This window comes from Delphinus delphis, chromosome 8, assembly GCF_949987515.2.
Source record: "Delphinus delphis chromosome 8, mDelDel1.2, whole genome shotgun sequence".
Classification (NCBI taxonomy): domain Eukaryota; kingdom Metazoa; phylum Chordata; class Mammalia; order Artiodactyla; family Delphinidae; genus Delphinus; species Delphinus delphis.
The window spans coordinates 19,602,415-19,620,629 of NC_082690.1; the positions used below are offsets into that span (position 1 = coordinate 19,602,415).

Genomic DNA, 18,215 nt, shown 5'->3' on the forward strand with positions numbered 1-18,215 from the left:
TCAGATCCCATGGACACAAGACTTCCCACCATTCAGTGCAGCCTCCTTGGCAATGGGGTGCATCTTGTTTGATTCCTGAGGCCACGGCAGCCACTTCCCTAACTTGTGGCTGAGTCCCCACTGCGTGTTTCCTGGACATCTACTCTTTCCTTTGCCCGTTTTGCTTGGGCTCCTTTAGACCCCTGCCAAGGTAAGACTACTCTTACCCTATTCACACCCCCAAAGAATTGATGCTCTCCTGGGTTATATTTTATTGTGTGAACTCATGGCTCTATGTTCCTACTTCTGACTGAGCTCTCATGTTCAGACTACTCATTTAGACCCATAAATGTAAGGGAAAGGAAACTGCTCAAAGATGATGAGGAAAACATACTAACTGCAAAGAGCACATATATCGTGCTCACACCAGGCTTTTGAGCAAACTGAAAGAAAACATGGTTTAAAAAAAAAAAGAGCCTTTTCTTTTAAATATATTGAACAATAAATATATGAACCACAGGATCTACCTGAACTTGCTTCTACCATACGTATTGGAGTCACGCTGAGTAGTGAAAAGGGCTCTGAATCAGAGGTCAAAGTGGCAGGAATCCTGGTCTCAGCTCTATTTCAAAGCTCCCTGGATGCTCTGTGCTTTGTGACCACCTGGAGGCGTGGGGTAGGGAGGGTGGGAGGGAGGGAGACGCAAGAGGGAAGAGATATGGGAACATATGTATATGTATAGCTGATTCACTTTGTTATAAAGCAGAAACTAACACCCCACTGTGAAGCAGTTATACTCCAATAAAGATGTAAAAAAAAAGCTCACTGGATGACCTGGACAAATCATTTAAACTCTCCTCTGTGCTCTCAGTTCCTCAAGTCAAGCATTTCTATTAAACTAACCCCAGGTTAACATTAAATATCAAGATTGATATGACTAAAGCAAAATTAAAATCCACATGGATTTTAATGTGTCTCAGAGTAGGCTGTGAACTTGTGTCTCAGAGTAGGCTGTGAACTTTGGTGGTTGCTGGCACCGGTCTCCTACGGAGCCGCCAAACCAGACCTACTGCAAATATTTATCTATTATTAGAGACTCCCTAGGGAAGAAGTGAGCAACTTCGACCAGTTGTATAAGGTTAAACAGCTTTTCCAACAGTCATTATGTAAAGACATAAGAAAGTATTGTTAAGGCCAGTTCCATAGAGCATGATGAAGGATGTTGGGAGCATTATCAAAATCCTAAAGATCCTTGTGAAATAGGTCTTGATTTCTTGTTTATACATATGACTGAAAGGATTGGTGTAGATGTTTAAAGATGTTTAACTTCCTGTGTGGGGCAGCACTAATGAAACTGTGGAAGGATCCACAGTGTAATCAGCTACTGCGTCCTATGAGCGCTGGTGCATTTGTCCTGGGCACATGCTTTTTCTGGCATCATTTCTATCGGTTCAAGAATACAAATCCCAGATGGATTCAAACCCATGACTGTAAGCGGTCACTCTCTTGGTCTCAGAGTGAATCAATATCATTGTCTTGCCTACATTGTATTTGAGGTTCTTTCTTAATTCAGCAAATTTTACCGCGTACCTACTCTGTACTAGATAATATGCACCAGAATCTGGCAACTGGGTCTTGATGACAAGGCTCAGGTGGAGATTAAGTGGTTCAGCTTTTCACAGATGACAATTCATTCAAACTTCCAGATTCATTCACACATTTTCTTGTCAGGTATTTATTGTACACTTACTAAAATTAATAAAGTCTAAGAACATTAAAATTATCTAATTTAACCATACTGAGAATTTCATTTCTCCTCCCCACCTCTGCATGAACTGAGAACTGCAGCTGTGATCCAGGAACCTCCTTAAGGTGGGGCTGGCAAGCCTGATACTCACCTTACCTGAAACAAGCAGAGTATTCTGGATCTAAGCTCAAAGTATGCAGACTGCAATTTACACCTGTGATATGTCTTGGCACAGAGGAGAGGTATACCCGTAATACACCGGTGGCTTCAGAACAAAGCCTCACCACCCAGCTCACCATAGTTCCTGTGTATGGACTTAAGCAAAGTCTTTAAACTAAAGGTATGAAAATATTTGCAAAGTTGGGGAGGTCGGGGAAAGGAGTAATGTTTATTCTTGGGTGCAGAAACTTCTAATGTCTATGTATAAACTGGGGATCTAGGGTAGGAGGTGCTTCTAGGGGAGAGAAAATTGTGAGAGATGAGAAAATTTTAGAAGGGCAGTGTTTAAGCCATCTGATTTTAAAAGACATCTTGAAATTCCAGGGCAAAGACAGAAATGAAGATGTAACCATAGAAAACGTTGATAAAGCCTAAAACATTTTTTAAAGAAAGAGAGAAATCTGAATTTTAAAACAAATCTTTTCAAGCTTGAGGGGTGCTAGAAAGGCTGGTAAGACAAGAAAGGGGAAACTATTAACAGATTAGTAAAAAGGAAGCTGGAAAAATCAAGTTACATTAAAAGGGCCCCAGAAGAATGTGATTATCAGAGTCAGTATTTATTGGGATGTTTTGTGTCTGCTCTTCCTGTTTAAGGGAAGAGAATAGGAAACCTGTTAGATGACACATAGCCTGGAAACTTCCTCTAAGCATGAGCAACCCTGCATCCATCAGGCCCTTAGTTGCTCAATTTCTTACAGTCCATGGTGGGCTCCATTCTCAGAAGATGACGAGGAAAACATACTAACTGCAAAGAGCACATATATCGTTTTGTGTACTCTCTTGAGGTACAAGCTAATAAAGGCAGCTGGGAGACAGCAAGAGCAGCAGGAGGACCAAGTTTCAATTCTGGGAGTAACTCATACGAGGACAAAAAGAATCAGGAGGCATAAACTTTTCAAGTATTTCTGCATTTCTTTCCTGGTTTTGTGCCCGTTTTTGTATTGTCTCTTTTAGGATCCCAATCATGACAATAAGAATAACAAATCATAAGTCACTGTTGGTGTTGTTGTTTATATTAGCCTCCTGGATCACTTTTACAGTTTTCCAAAACTCCACAAAGGTAGGAACTGCTTTCTTTATGTGTTTTACAAAAGTACATTTTTACTCGACACTTCATCTGTTCTAGAAAAGTCCAAACAAACACACCTGTAGATTGTAGTAGGGGAGTTTCAACAGCTTACACACCTTTAAGAGCCAAGGTACTTGAAAATAATCATGCAATATGAGAGAGGATAATATTGCGTGTGTGTGTGTGTGTATATACACACATTCTTCTTTTGTCACTTATATTTGCATTGCAACAGTCTTCTCCCACTGCTTAGCTTGTCTTTACACCTTCTCCAAGGAACCTCTGAACAACAGAATATTTTCATGTTTATGTAGTAAAATTTATGTTAATACTGTTACTGTTAATACTTTTTACTGTTAATACTTCTTGAGTACTAATAAACCCTTCCCTATGCCGACATCAAATTATTTATCTAAATATTCTACTTAAAGTTTTAAAGGTTGCTTTAGACATTTAGCCCTGTAATGTACTTGGATTTTTTTTTTTTTTTGCTGATTTTTCTTTTATTTCCATATGGATAACCACTTTTTCAGCTCTTTTTGTTTTGTAATCCTTCCTTTCCAAGCTGATTTATCATGTCATTTTTGTTGTATATCAAAATCTCTAATAAATACAGGTCCCTCTGTGGGCTCTTCGTTCTATTCCATTGAACAATTTGTCTTCCCTGTATCAATACCACATGGCTATAGTTAACAGAGCTTCATAATTAGTTTTGAAAACTTCTTTAGTTTTCGGCCAGTCTTGGCTCTTCACTCTCTCTTATATATTTTAGAATCAGACTGTCAAATTTAGTGAAAAATTCTACTTAAATTATAAGTCCATGACATTAGCCATATAGATCAAATTGAGAAAACTGATATGTTTATAATATTATTTTGCTGTTTATCAACATGTAATCTCTCTCCATCTATACAGGTCTTCTTCAAGATCTTTCACTAAATTTTATAACTTTTGCATTCAGGTCTTATACATCTTTTGTTAGAGTGATACCACGGTACTTCATAATTTTTCTGTTGCTGTTGTCAATAGTGTCCTTTTAAATACATTCTCTAATTGCTTACTGCTGGTGTAAAGGAATCCAACTGACTTTTGCATAAGGAACATTAGGATTTTACTTTCCAAGATCTTGAAAGACTCACTAGTTCACAGATCCAATATTGTCTAGATCTCTCTGAGTACAGAATGTATACTTGTTCTAAAATTTTGATTTTTCTATTAATTCTGTTCCCTTGGATGTCTCCTCTTTGTTGAACCTGATACCTCTCTCTCATGAGTTACTTTTTTTTTTTTTTGGCCACGCCACGTGGCTTGCAGGATCTTAGTTCCCCAACCAGGGATCCAACCCGTGCCCCCTGCAATGGAAGCATGGAGTATTAACCACTGGACCACCAGGGAAGTCCCTCACATGAGTCACCTTTCATGAAAACTTTTTGCTAATTCTTGGTTGTGTACTTTCTTACACCTGAGATTCTGTGGTGGCCAGTGTGCAGTGCTGTTACCTGTTTGCTCCAGCATGTTTGTGGCAGAGATGCAAAAAGTGCTGCAGGGCAACAAACGCTCCCCACTTTTCTAAAGGGTTGCCAGGCACACTGGGTCCTACCCACCTCTCCAGCTTAAATATCTGTAGTTTTTACTCTCACCAGAGTACAGAAGTCCCTGTTTCTAGCTGTCTGGCCCAGGCACGGGCGGGGAAATAAGGAGGTGTCAACCTGCCTGGTTTGTCCTCCTGTGAGCCTCCCCTTCACCCCTTTTTATTCCAGTTATCACCCTCCTCCATGTTGGTAATGTCCCTGCAGTGACTTCCTTCTTTTGCCAAAGCCTCATCTACATGCGTTGGAGCCATGGTTTCCTTCTTTGATCTAATCTCATCTGCATTTCGTTCTTCAGGAGACTGCTTATAAGTTCTGGTCCATATAAGGTATCTCTTCCTATTTCCCAGAACAATTAGAAAATTTTAAGTTCTTTTCTGCCGTTTATACAATTTTATGGTGGGAAATCGAGGCTATAATATGTGCTTACTCCTCCACCTTGAATCAGAATTTTCCTGTTACTTTTCTACTAAAAAAAAATTGTGCAGAGAATATTATTCTACCATACTGAAAATCACTTATAATTTTCATGTGAAGTTGTAGCAGTTTAAAAACATCTGATAATGTACTGTATGGTTAAAAGATGTTACTAAGATAATGTTCAGAACTTCTAGGTACTTACTCTTTTATTTAAAACATCTTTATTGGAGTATAATTGCGTTACGATGTTGTGTTAGTTTCTGCTGTATAACAAAGTGAATCAGCTATATGTATACATATATCCCCATATCCCCTCCTTCTTTCGCCTCCCTCCCACCCTCCCTATCTCACCCCGCTGATCTCCCTGTGCTATGCAGGTGCTTCCCACTAGTTATTTTACATTTGGTACTTACTCATTTTTTAATTTAGTTCCTGCAGCAACTACTGAGAGATTTTTTCATTTCTGATCCTGATTGTGGATTTTTCTACTTCTCCCTTTAGTTCTGTCCATTTTTGTTTCACATATAAATACATGGATACGTAGGCACATACACATTTAAGGTTGCTATGTTTTCAGACCAATTGATGCTGTTATCACTAAGAAATGTCCATCTTTATGTCTGGTGATACTCTTTGTCTTGAAATCTACTTTTTTTTTTTAACATCTTTATTGGGGTATAATTGCTTTACAATGGTGTGTTAGTTTCTGCTTTACAACAAAGTGAATCAGTTATACATATACATATGTTCCCATATGTCTTCCCTCTTGCGTCTCCCTCCCTCCCACCCTCCCTATCCCACCCCTCCAGGCTGTCACAAAGCACCGAGCCAATATCCCTGTGCCATGCGGCTGCTTCCCACTAGCTATCTACCTTACTACGTTTGTTAGTGTGTATATGTCCATGACTCTCTCTCGCCCTGTCACAGCTCATCCTTCCCCCTACCCATAACCTCAAGTCCGTTCTCCAGTAGGTCTGTGTCTTTATTCCTGTCTTACCCCTAGGTTCTTCATGACATTTTTTTTTCTTAAATTCCATATATATGTGTTAGCATACGGTATTTGTCTTTTTCTTTCTGACTTACTTCACTCTGTATGACAGACTCTAGGTCTATCCACCTCATTACAAATAGCTCAATTTCGTTTCCTTTTATGGCTGAGTAATATTCCATTGTATATATGTGCCACATCTTCTTTATCCATTCATCCAATGATGGGCACTTAGGTTCTTTCCATCTCCAGGCTATTGTAAATAGAGCTGCAATGAACATTTTGGTACATGACTCTTTTTGAATTTTGGATTTTTCAGGGTATATGCCCAGTAGTGGGATTGCTGGGTCATATGGTAGTTCTATTTGTAGTTTTTTAAGGAACCTCCATACTGTTCTCAACAGTGGCTGAACCAATTCACATTCCCACCAGCAGTGCAAGAGTGTTCCCTTTTCTCCACACCCTCTCCAGCATTTATTGTTTCTAGATTTTTTGATGATGGCCATTCTGACTGGTGTGAGATGATATCTCATTGTAGTTTTGATTTGCATTTCTCTAATGATTAATGATGTTGAGCATTCTTTCATGTGTTTGTTGGCAGTCTGTATATCTTCTTTGGAGAAATGTCTATTTAGGTCTTCTGCCCATTTTTGGGTTGGGTGGTTTGTTTTTTTGTTATTGAGCTGCATGAGCAGCTTGTAAATTTTGGAGATTAATCCTTTGTCAGTTGCTTCATTTGCAAATATTTTCTCCCATTCTGAGGGTCCTCTTTTGGTCTTGTTTATGGTTTCCTTTGCTGTGCAAAAGCTTTGAAGTTTCATTAGGTCCCATTTGTTTATTTTTGTTTTTATTTCCATTACTCTAGGAGGTGGGTCAGAAAGGATCTTGCTGTGATTAATGTCAGAGTGTTCTGTCTATATTTTCCTCTAAGAGTTTGATAGTTTCTGGCCTTACATTTAGGTCTTTAATCCATTTGAAATCTACTTTAACATTAATGTTAGCTTTTTTATGCTTACATGGTATATTGTTTTCCATCCATTCACTTTCAACCTATAGGTATCTTTATACTTAAACTACATTCCTTGTAGATAGCAAATAGTTGGGTCTTGCTGTTTTATCTCTGCCTTTAAAAAAATTTAACACTTCATTTATTAATATCATTCTAGTAAAACTTTCTTTCTAGAATGTATTACTAATCACATAGGTGAAAATATAACAGCTTCACCTTTTTATAAATGAATTATCTCAAATATTGAAACATTGATCACAAATTCATTTAATAAAAATTCTTGAAAAATTTGATAAAACCATAAATTTTAATGCCAAACTATAACTTTTAATATCAAAATATTTTAAATATTTCAAAATATTAAAATATACATAAATGAATGCGTTGACTACAGAACATTATTTTATTTATACATACTGTCTTTTAAAAATCTTCACACTCTAGCTATTCCAAAACAGTATTTTTTTTCTTTTGAGTTTGATTACACTACTTTAATCCCAGGAAGAGTATTGTCTCTGACTTTTAATGAAGTGTTTAGTCTACTTACTTTTAATGGAATTATTAATATGGGTGGACTTAGGTCCATCATTTTGCTATTTGTTTTCTGCCCAGCCATTCTGGTTTTTATTCCTCTGTTCCCCATTTCCTGCCTTATTTTGGGTTGTTATTTTTGTTGGATTTTTTTAGTATTTCCTTTCAGTTTCTCTATTATTTTTACAGCTCTAAGTTGTCTTTCTAAAGTGGTTTCTCTAGAGATTACAATACACATTCTTAACTTTTAGAGTTAATATTGTGCTACTTCATGTAATCTGTAATAACCTTTCAACCATTTATTTCCATTTATTCCCCCCATTCTTTATGCTATAGTTGTCATATTATTACAAAATTGTAGTTCTTAAATAATTGTACGCACTTTAAAGAAACTAGGAGATAAACACACAGTATTTTATATTAATACATATATTTATCATTTCTGGTGCTTTTCATTCCTTCCTGAAGATCTATGTGTCTTTTTGGTGTAATTTCACTTCAGCTTGAAGAACTTTAGTTAGCAGTTGTCTCTTTTTATCTTTTGGATCCCGCCGCTGGCATGTGGGATCTTAGTTCTCCTACCAGAGATCGAACCTGTGCCCCCTGCAGTGGAAGTGTGGAGTCTTAACCACTAGACCGCTGGGGAAGCCCCAGCACTTTTTAAAATGCAAGTCCAGTGTTGTCCCTTCTGTAGAGCTGATCACTGTTCTCTACAGGAGAATTAGTCCAATACAAGCTACTCTGCCTTTATTGGAAATTTGGAGATATTACTATGACTCACTGAGTTCTCAGAAATAGAGTTATTGATAAATGCAGTGAACATTGTTAAAGGTCTTGTACATATGCTATAGAACTGTTTTCCAGAAATGTGGTGCCATTCACACCTAAACCAACAGTGAAAGAGAATTTTAGTCTTACTGCATGTTTGCCACACTGGGTAGCTCATTTTTAGAGATACTTGCCTGGGATTAAAACCTGACTCTGTTGCTGACTAGCTATACAAGCTTGGCTAAGTCCCTTAACTTCGCTGTGAACCAGTTTCATCATCTGAAAATTGGGTCATAAAAATAAATACCCCATATATTATTGTGAGGATTAATTGGCTAACATATGAAAAACATTTGGCATTGTACCTGGCACATAATAAATGTTTGCTATTACTGTCTCTTATTTGATAAATTAAAATGTTTTTATTTTTTAAAATCTTCACGTGTCAAATAATAAAACAGTAACAATGTTAATCATAGTTAGTCCAGTACAAGCTATTCTGCCTTTATTGGAAATTTGGAGATATTACTATGAAAGATTTATACCAAAAAGTGTTCTTTACAGAATCATAAGTAATAGAGAAAAGCTGAATGCAATAAATATCTAAAAAGACAGGAATAAGTGAAATATTCCATAGGCTGGAATATTATGTGGTCCTTTGACATAAGGTGGAAAGTTTTTAATTACACTTTTTTTTAAATCAAAATTCATTGGTAAATATTCAGTTTATTCACAATCATGTGAAATTGTTATATAGAGGATGAGATAAAATCACCCAAACGGCAAGAGTAGTTATCAATGGTTGGTGTGATTGACTTTTATTTCCTATAGAATTGTGGCATTCCCTCGTTTTTAATAATAAATCAGTGTTATTTTATGATTAGAAAATAAATATTTTATAAGCCTATGCTTCTTATGTGCTGTTAGCTAAAGCAATCTGAAAATTACTAATAAATATCACAATTTAATCAAAGTGTAACAAGTGAAATAGAAAAAAATAGATAATTGTATATTACATAAAATTTCCATGCTTCTTAAACATTTTCTTAAGGATTTATTTAAATGACTGAATTCTAGTTTTAAGATAAAAAATAATTGAACAATAAACATTTGTTCTCTGCTATGCAGTTAAAAAGCATTTTCTCATTTGGTCTCCATGACTGCCCAGTGAAAGTATATTTTATGATCACCACTTTAAGGAAGAAGATCCCGGGGCTCTTTAGGGTGGAGTGGCTCATTCAAAATAGATTAGCCACTGATGGGAGTTCCCTGGCAATCCAATGCTTAGGACTCTGCACTTTCACTCCCAAGGACCTTGGAGTTCAATCCCTGGTCAGGGAACTAAAATCCTGCAAGTCATGCAGTGCAGCCACTAAAAAAAAAAAAAAAAAAAAAACAGAAATAGTGAAATCTCAATATATTTTTAATTTTTGTACCTCCCATCATTTTATAAAAGAGAAGTTGGCTAACCTACCAAAATTATTACATTAAATAAGCACATTTTCTTTGTTCTTTATTGTATTCCTTGTCATTTCAGTTATGGACTGTACTCAAGTTGCCCATCTCCCTCCATCACAGGAATTTCATCATGAAATCATGTCCTGCAGCACCACTGGATCCAGCAGTTTCACCAACAGAGACTGAGCTGAGAATAAAGGGGATCAAGGAGAAACTAGACCAGCTGATCCCACCCAGACCCTTCACCAACGTGAGCTCCACCACCAGCGCCACACACAGCAAAGCCACCCTCCTCAGCCCTCGAGACACATACTGCAGGGGGGATCAGCTAGACGTCCTGCTGGAGGTGAGGGACCACTTGGGACGCAGGAAGGAATATGGCGGGGATTTCCTGAGGGCCAGGATGTCCTCCCCAGCCCTGAAGGCAGGCGCTTCGGGAAAGGTGACAGACTTCAACAATGGCACCTACCTTGTCAGCTTCACCCTGTTCTGGGAGGGCCGGGTGTCTCTGTCTGTCCTGCTCATCCTCCCCAGTGAAGGGGTGTCGGCTCTCTGGAGGGCAAGGAACCAAGGCTATGACAGGGTGATCTTCACAGGCCAGTTTGCCAATGGCACCTCCCATGTCAATACTGATTGCGCCCTGGTTTTAAATTCAAGTGCTGAACTGTGTGAGTACCTGGATAGTCGAGACCAAGAAGCCTTCTACTGCGTGAAGCCTCCACATATACCCTGTGCTGCACTCACCCACATGCATTCCAAAAACAAGGCCGTGTCTTATCTTAGCAAACAAGAAAGAAGCCTCTTTGAAAGGTAAATAATTATTTCTGGAGACTACCCGGGCAAATATAGTAATGATTTGGCCTATCTGTTGATCTAAAGGAAACTACTATGAGTATATCAACTTAGGGACTCTGTGAAGAGCCATTTTAGAAAAGGTCTGTGAATTCATTTGGGGACAGTGCCCACTCTCCAGTAGTCCCTAAAGGTTTGGGATATTTAACACTTATCATTGAAACAAAAAATATAAATAAAATAAAAATTAAAAGAGGAGGAGAAATAGACATGTGTGAATATGCATGGGATCTAATATATTTTTTCTGCTTCTCAAAAACTTACCTTGTACACTTTCTGGGGATCTGTACTCCCTGGACTAATAGGCCAAGAAATGTAAATTTAATAAATGGTTTGGAACCGTGGGCAAAGTAGTCAGTTATTATCACAAGAAATAACTGAAGCAATGGGTAATGTGGCTTCTTGTGTTTCCTGATCTTGGGGCCACCTGCAGATTAATTTCTATATTTGTCTCGTTAAGGTCAAATGTGGGTATAGAGATGATGAAAAAGTTTGGCGCCATTACTGTCTCCAAATGCAACAGTAAGTTCTCCCTGTGTTTGACGGGTGGTACTTAGTACTAGTCCCATTTAAAGCATTTCTTCTTTTTGCGGACTTATTCACTATTACCTGTCCTATTGTTACTCTGCTTATCAGGCTGGTCTATGGTAGGTCAAGATGCCAGTTACCTAAGTGAATAAATGAATAGAATCATAAACCTGTTTTATAACTCTCATCATGAGGGCTTCCCTGGTGGTGCAGTGGTTAAGAATCCGCCTGCCAATGCAGGGGACATGGGTTTGAGCCCTGGTCCAGGAAGATCCCACATGTCACGGAGCCCTGGTCCAGGAAGATCCCACATATCACGGAGCAACTAAGATCCCACATGTCACGTGAGCCACAACTACTGAGCCTGTGCTCTAGAGCCCACGAGACACAACTACTGAGCCCACGTGCCACAACTACTGAAGCCCGTGTGCCTAGAGCCCATGCTCCACAGCAAGAGAAGCCACCGCAATGAGAAGCCCGTGCACCACAAGGAAGAGTAGCCCCCGCTCGCCACAACTAGAGAAAGCCCGCGTGCAGTAACGAAGACCTAACACAGCCAAAAATAATAAAAATAAATAAATAAATATAACTCTCATCATCAATCTTATCATTATCTATCAGGCAACAGATAACCTGCCCATCAGACACATCAACCTTCAAATGTCTCCTAATTTGCACCTAGGTCTTATTCCCAAACCACCACCATCAGCACTTCCCACATTGCTACAAGCACAAGAATCACCATCTAGAGGTTTCTAACCTGCCCTCTATAAGTCAATTCATTACAATTTCCCCCTCTTTGTCTTTGCCGCCTTTCAAACATTTTAACATATAAAATAGCAATTCCACACTTATATTTATTAATTGCTCTTCAATTTCTTTGGCTCAAAACATCCTAGGAAATCATTATCTAAAATGATTTAAGGCAAGAACTTTTGTGTCCCTTTAAATTCGACATTAACAACTTGCTAATTGCTACTGAACTCATTTACACTGAAGTGTATATACGACCTACAGGTAGAAATGGCATTTTTCACCCAGGATACACAAGGATACTCATACCGGTTATTAAAATATTAAACCACTTCCTTTGGTTGGTGGATAATCACTGCCCCAAGACCACCAAGGCTAGATACGTCAGTCCATCAGATTCCCAGACTCTTCACAAACCAGTGACTAACGGGTTAATACCTGGCCTGTTCTGGACCTCCAGGACTCTGCTCCAGCCTACAGCCATATCCATGTGGACTGTCCAGGTCCCAAACCAAATTAGTTGTTAATTTTTTTTATATTTCCATGCACTTAACTCAAAGGATTTACAGTTTGATTGTGGCATTTAAGACACTATGACAGTCCTCAGCTGCCGCTAAGGTGCTCCATCCTTCCGAGGAAGCTAAAGCCGCGTTGGGGAGAGGCCCTCACTTCATCTGGCGACAAGCACCACACCCAGCAGCCCCCATTTAGCACTCGCCCCCACCATGGCCTCTGTCTCGGAGGTCACCTGCATCTACTTGGCCCTCATCCTGCACGACGCTGAGGTGACGGTCATGGAGGATAAGATCAATGCCCTCATTAAAGCAGCTGGTGTAAATGTTGAACCTTTCTGGCCAGGCTTGTTTGCAAAGGCTTTGGCGAATGTCAACATCGGGAGCCTCATCTGCAACGTGGGGACTGGTGGACCTACCCCAGCAGCTGGTGCTGCCCCAGCAGCAGGTCCCGCCCGCCCCACCACTGCTGCCCCAGCTGAAAAGAAGAAAGTGGAAGCAAAGAAAGAAGAATCTGAAGAGTCTGATGATGACATGGGCTTTGGTCTTTTTGACTAAACCTCTTTAGTAACACGTTCAATAAAAATCTGAGCTCTTTGAAAGAAAGAAAAACAGAAACAAAAAACACACTAGGACAGTGTGTGATAAACTTGGGGGTAAAGTGGGATAAAATGACAAGATAATTGAGTTTTCATTACTAAGCAAGAATTGATGTCTTTCCTTTCATAAGAAGGCAAACAAATACTTAAATTTTACCTAGAAGGCCTTTTTCCTGGGAGAAATCTTGTTCTCTGTAATGAACATTAATGGGTATCATTTAGAAAATTCTTATCAGAGAAAATTTTTTCTGAAAAATAAGTATTCCATTAAGATAATGATGCTTCAATAAGGCTTTTCCTCCATCCTCACACCCTATTAAAAGGATACTTAGAAAAGACAGTTGGTTCTTAATAAATACTGATGGGTAAAGTGATATTTTAGAAGATCCTATCTTGTTGATTCTTTAGCAGAAAAGACAGCTCCAATGAAAAAGAAATGCAAGTTTGGAATGGCATCCACAATCCCCAGTGGACATGTCTGGAAAGACACATGGAATCCTGTCTCCTGTAGTTTGGCTCCAATCGAAATGAAAGAATGCCTGAGAGGAAAATTCATACATCTAATGGGAGATTCCACGATCCGCCAGTGGATTGAATACTTCAAAAGCAGTATCAAGAGTATGCCTGTCTAAGCTATTACTCATATCCTTTTCAGAAACATCTTTTTCATTTCAAGGGGAGAAATGAATATGGGAAATGCCTCTTCTTTTTCATATTTGTTAATCACAGCACACCAACACTTTTCACAAGACATCATTGTCTTTTCTTTTTTTTTTTTTTTTTTTTTTTTGGCTGTGTTGGGTCTTCATTTCTGTGCTAGGGCTTTCTCTAGTTGTGGCAAGCGGGGTGGGGGGGGCACCCTTCATCGCAGTGCGCGGGCCTCTCACTATCGCGGCCTCTCTTGTTGCGGAGCACAGGCTCCAGATGCACAGGCTCAGTAATTGTGGCTCACGGGCCCAGCCGCTCTGCGGCATGTGGGATCTTCCCAAACCAGGGCTCGAACCCGTGTCCCCTGCATTAGCAGGCAGATTCTCAACCACTGCGCCGCCAGGGAAGCCCATCATCATTGTCTTTTCTTTAAAAGAATACATTTATTGACTAGAAGGGAGCCAGTTTAGAAAAAGGTTTACTCCATGCCTATCCCTGCAAAATTCACACTTCAGTATTTATCCAGCATGCTCAGAAAATCATGGACAGAGCAGACAATAATAAGATATTATACTGTCCACCTTCTACAGATGGCATGATGATTAAGGATGTGGATTCTAAATCCAGATGTCTTGGGATCAAAATATGGCCTCTACATGTCCTAGCTGGATGGGCTTGGGCAAGTTACATAACTACATAGTGATTTTGTCCTTAGTTCCCTCATCTGTAAAATGGAGATGAAAATAGTACCCACCTGGTAAAACGAGGTAATATACACAATGCATTTAGAATACCGTTTGCTACATACTAAGTTCCCTTTGGTGTAAGCTGTCATCACTATTATTATATCATGGAAGCACAGATGCTAGGAGTAAGATAATGGCTTCACATCAGGTAGGCACAGTGGTTAAAAGTAGGGGCTTTGGAGCCTAACAGACCTAGATTGTGCCACTTAGAAGCCATGACCTTGGGCATAGTACTTATTTTCCTCATCAATGAACTAAAAATAACAACAGCATCTGGCGGTGGTTATAAAGAGTAAATGAGGTAATGGTTATAAAATATTTAACACATTGCAAGACACATGAGCACTCAGAAAGTGCCCAGTAAACAACAGCTATTGCAATGATTATCATTAGTTCACATCAGAGTTGGGGCTAGAATCCATTTGCTAGAATCCTAGTCCAGTTGCTCCTTTTACTAAACCAAGAATGCATCAATACTAATTCAGAATCCACTAGTAGATCTTAGCACTCTTACCTGGAAAACTGTCACTGCCTGTCCTGGACCCTGGCTTTTACCACTGGGGACAGTGCAGCTGGTGTGGCTCCCTGCTGGCCTTCCTGACAGGATGCCACTCTTGTGATCTCCAACTTAGGGTGTAAGCTGATTCTCCCAGTAAAAAGGGAAAATCAGTAGGGCCTTGGATCCCCTCCAACAGAAGGGGAGAGTTTTAAATTGTGACCTCTGGTAAATGACTAAACTCCACCAGACCTCAGTTTCCTCATCTATAAAATTAAGGGTCTGGGGATAACCTCTAGCATCACATCCTATAACTGTGGGTCTCTTAGTTTATAGAAAGTACTAAATTATTGAGTTACCTACCCTCTTGGCTGACCTTTCAAGTTGTGGTAGCAAAACATCTGTTGCACATATTGTTAAAAGTTAAATTGTATGGCTACAGTGTGCTTTGGAAAAGGAAACTGAAATATGTTAGAAGCAGAATGAAGAAAAAATTCTGCCCTATTCCTCCACCCAACCCTCCAGCATCACTATTTTCAAACCACACTGGTTAAGATTTTAAGTGCAGCCCTTTACTTCTAAGATGATACATGTTACAAAGCATTAATAATCCTTTACTACACATTTTCCTCAGAAGTTCTAGCTACAAAGCAGCTGGCCTTGATAGTTTGACAAGGGTCTAATTAATACGATGAAAAATGAAGGGACTTCATTTTCTTCTATCCATATTATACTTTTCAAAAGTTTTAAGATTGGGTAGACTACTTTCACAAGAATTGTGAGAAACTTCAAGTTTAGGTACAGATTCTGTCACTTACTAGTTGTGTAATCTTGAACAGGTCATTTCATCTCTTGGTTTTCTTTTCTACAATATGGCAATTAAATATATATATGCATATATATTGAGCTTTGAAGTAAATGAATAGATCAGTCCTAATAAATGCTTTGTAAACTGTAAAGTCCTTCACAAATGAGTAGTAATATTATTATTATAGATGATGTATTCAGTGCCATTTCATGCATATGTAAAAGAAACACAGAAGTATAAAATATAATTCCAGTCTTAAGGGAACTTACAGAGGACTTGGGGAAATAGGGTTACTTGTTTTTTGAAATATAAAGACATCAATTGGTATCTTTCTCTATCTTCAAATGAACTTAGTCTATAGTTAGCAAAACGTACAAAACTAATACCCACAAAAGTGACTCCATCATCCTCCAGTGAAGTGATCTCAGTGCTCACCATCGCCAGTCAATTTGGTTCTACATGGTTCTACAGAGGGGCAGATATAATTTCTTATTTGTATAACACTTTTGGTTGCTCAATAATTTTCAAACTATTCTCTCATTTAAACCTATAATAAATTAGTCAGGATTAACTTATTTAATCATAAACACCAAATCTTTTCTTCTATTTTTATGACCTTTGTAACTTTTTTTCCTTTGTCATCAGCCCTGAAGTCAGTGGATCTGCATGAATCTGGAAAATTTCAAAAACAATTTGCTGTGGACTTGGACAAGAATATCAAAATCCAGTGGCAAAAGCATAGTTACCCCTTGGTTGTATCACTGGCCTATTCAGTCAAAGAGATTGAGTACATCGCTCGGGTTATTGACAGAACTGGAGGAGGAAAAAGTACTATCATTGTTATCTCTCTGGGCCAGCACTTCAGACCCTTTCCCATTAATGTTTTTCTCCGAAGGGCCCTCAGTATCCATGATGCAGTTCAGCGCCTTCTTCTGAGAAGCCCAGACACTGTGGTTATCATCAAGGCAGAAAACATCAGGGAGATGCACACTGATGTGGAGAGATTTAGTGACTTTCATGGTTACATCCAATATCTTGCCATAAAGGACATTTTTCAGGATCTCAATGTGAGCATTATTGATGCCTGGGATATAACAATTGCATATGGCACAAATAATGTCCACCCGCCCCAATCTGTAGTCAGAAATCAGATTAATATATTGTTAAACTTTATTTGCTAGATAAAACATATCGCTTTAATTTATTCACTTAATTAAAGACATCTATTAAGTGTTTGCTATCATGCCAGATGCTGTTGGCTCTGAACTCTCAATTAACAAGAGAAAATCTGCACTATGGCTGATTTATTAACCAGCAACTCAACCAAATCAGTTATTTCTAGTTTGGGCTTCCACTTACAAATAAACACAAAAATACTTATGAAAAGGAGCTACACTTCTTGATCAGAGTCATGCCACTTTTCACAAGCAGGAAGTCAAGACACCTAATGGTTAAAAGTTCTCTGTGATGCATGGAAATTCAGAGCAATAAAGTCATTATAAAATAAATATTTGGAGAAAGTAGTCCCATTTCCTTATTTACGAGACAAGTTCAAGATGATTTCCAAGTGGGAAGAGAAGCCTTTTGAGGCAATGCTCCCTGTACATGGTCCTGAAGGAGCAACAGAATTTGAAGCAAGACCCTCTGGATACTGAAAGCCTCTGACATTTCTCTCCCTAGAGGGACTCCCACTGCTAGGAGCTAATCTATTCTATAGAATTTATCCTTTAGGAATACCAGATAAAACAGTTGAAAGCACAGTGCTCTAGGATTCAGAGAGCCGGGCTTCAGTCCTTCTGTTGACAGTAATTACATAACTTTGGATAAGTCACTTCAGCTCTCTGGGCCTCAGTTTCTGAAACGAAGGAGTTAGTCTGAGATTTGTGATTTTCAAACCTTGCTCTGTACAGCTCTGGGTGGTGCTGCAGGTACTGCCTGGAGGGACAGTTAGGAGAAGTGCTCGGTGCGCAGGGTACCAGTTCTTCCACACCACTTCAGCCAGAATATCAGCCATTTTTACCCATGTTTATTGGGCTTCTGGGTAGGCTTTTGATTTGAAAAAAAGGTTCTACCGCTTAAAATGTTTGAAAACCATAATGTAGATAATCAACATTGGTTTCTATAATCTACACATATGGGTTACTATTTTCATCACCCTCACTTGCATTGTAATAGGCCTTCCCAAAATTTGACCGAAAAAGAATATGAGAATTTCAGTTGAATAGGGTGATATAATTATTATAAAGTATTTTGGTATAATATCCTTCTTTAATTTTTCCCTCTAAACCATGCCCCAGATATCACTGGGCCCCTGACGTACTCTTGTTCCATCTAGGAAAAGACAATTATAATAGGAATATCTTAAATCCATTTATCCAGTTTCCTTCAGGAAAGAGATAATAATTTTTCTACTTATTTGCCCATGAACCACAATTCACAGTTCAGTGCCCAGTAAACAGATGGTCAAAAATAGTAAGTCCCTTATCATGTGTCAGG

At 38.8% G+C, this 18,215-nt stretch overlaps 2 protein-coding genes across 3 annotated transcripts; both read left to right on the forward strand.

The window, feature by feature from the left end:
* Nucleotides 1-1,999: 1,999 nt before the first annotated feature.
* On the forward strand, nucleotides 2,000-17,160 carry LOC132429519 (NXPE family member 4). The gene is made up of 5 exons (XM_060017922.1): nucleotides 2,000-2,066; nucleotides 9,857-10,587; nucleotides 11,090-11,151; nucleotides 13,430-13,639; nucleotides 16,365-17,160. Exons 1-5 carry the CDS (start codon nucleotides 2,037-2,039, stop codon nucleotides 16,898-16,900), a joined length of 1,569 nt encoding a protein of 522 aa, XP_059873905.1. The 5' UTR covers nucleotides 2,000-2,036; the 3' UTR covers nucleotides 16,901-17,160.
* LOC132429517 (large ribosomal subunit protein P1-like) lies at nucleotides 12,636-12,985 on the forward strand. 2 transcript variants are annotated; one of them, XM_060017920.1, is made up of 2 exons: nucleotides 12,636-12,701; nucleotides 12,783-12,985. In XM_060017920.1, the coding sequence occupies exons 1-2, from the start codon at nucleotides 12,636-12,638 to the stop codon at nucleotides 12,978-12,980; spliced, it is 264 nt and encodes an 87-aa protein (XP_059873903.1). In that variant the 3' UTR covers nucleotides 12,981-12,985. The 2 variants fall into 2 exon arrangements, with proteins under 2 accessions (XP_059873903.1, XP_059873904.1); XM_060017921.2 differs by having other exon boundaries at nucleotides 12,636-12,985.
* Nucleotides 17,161-18,215: the final 1,055 nt, after the last annotated feature.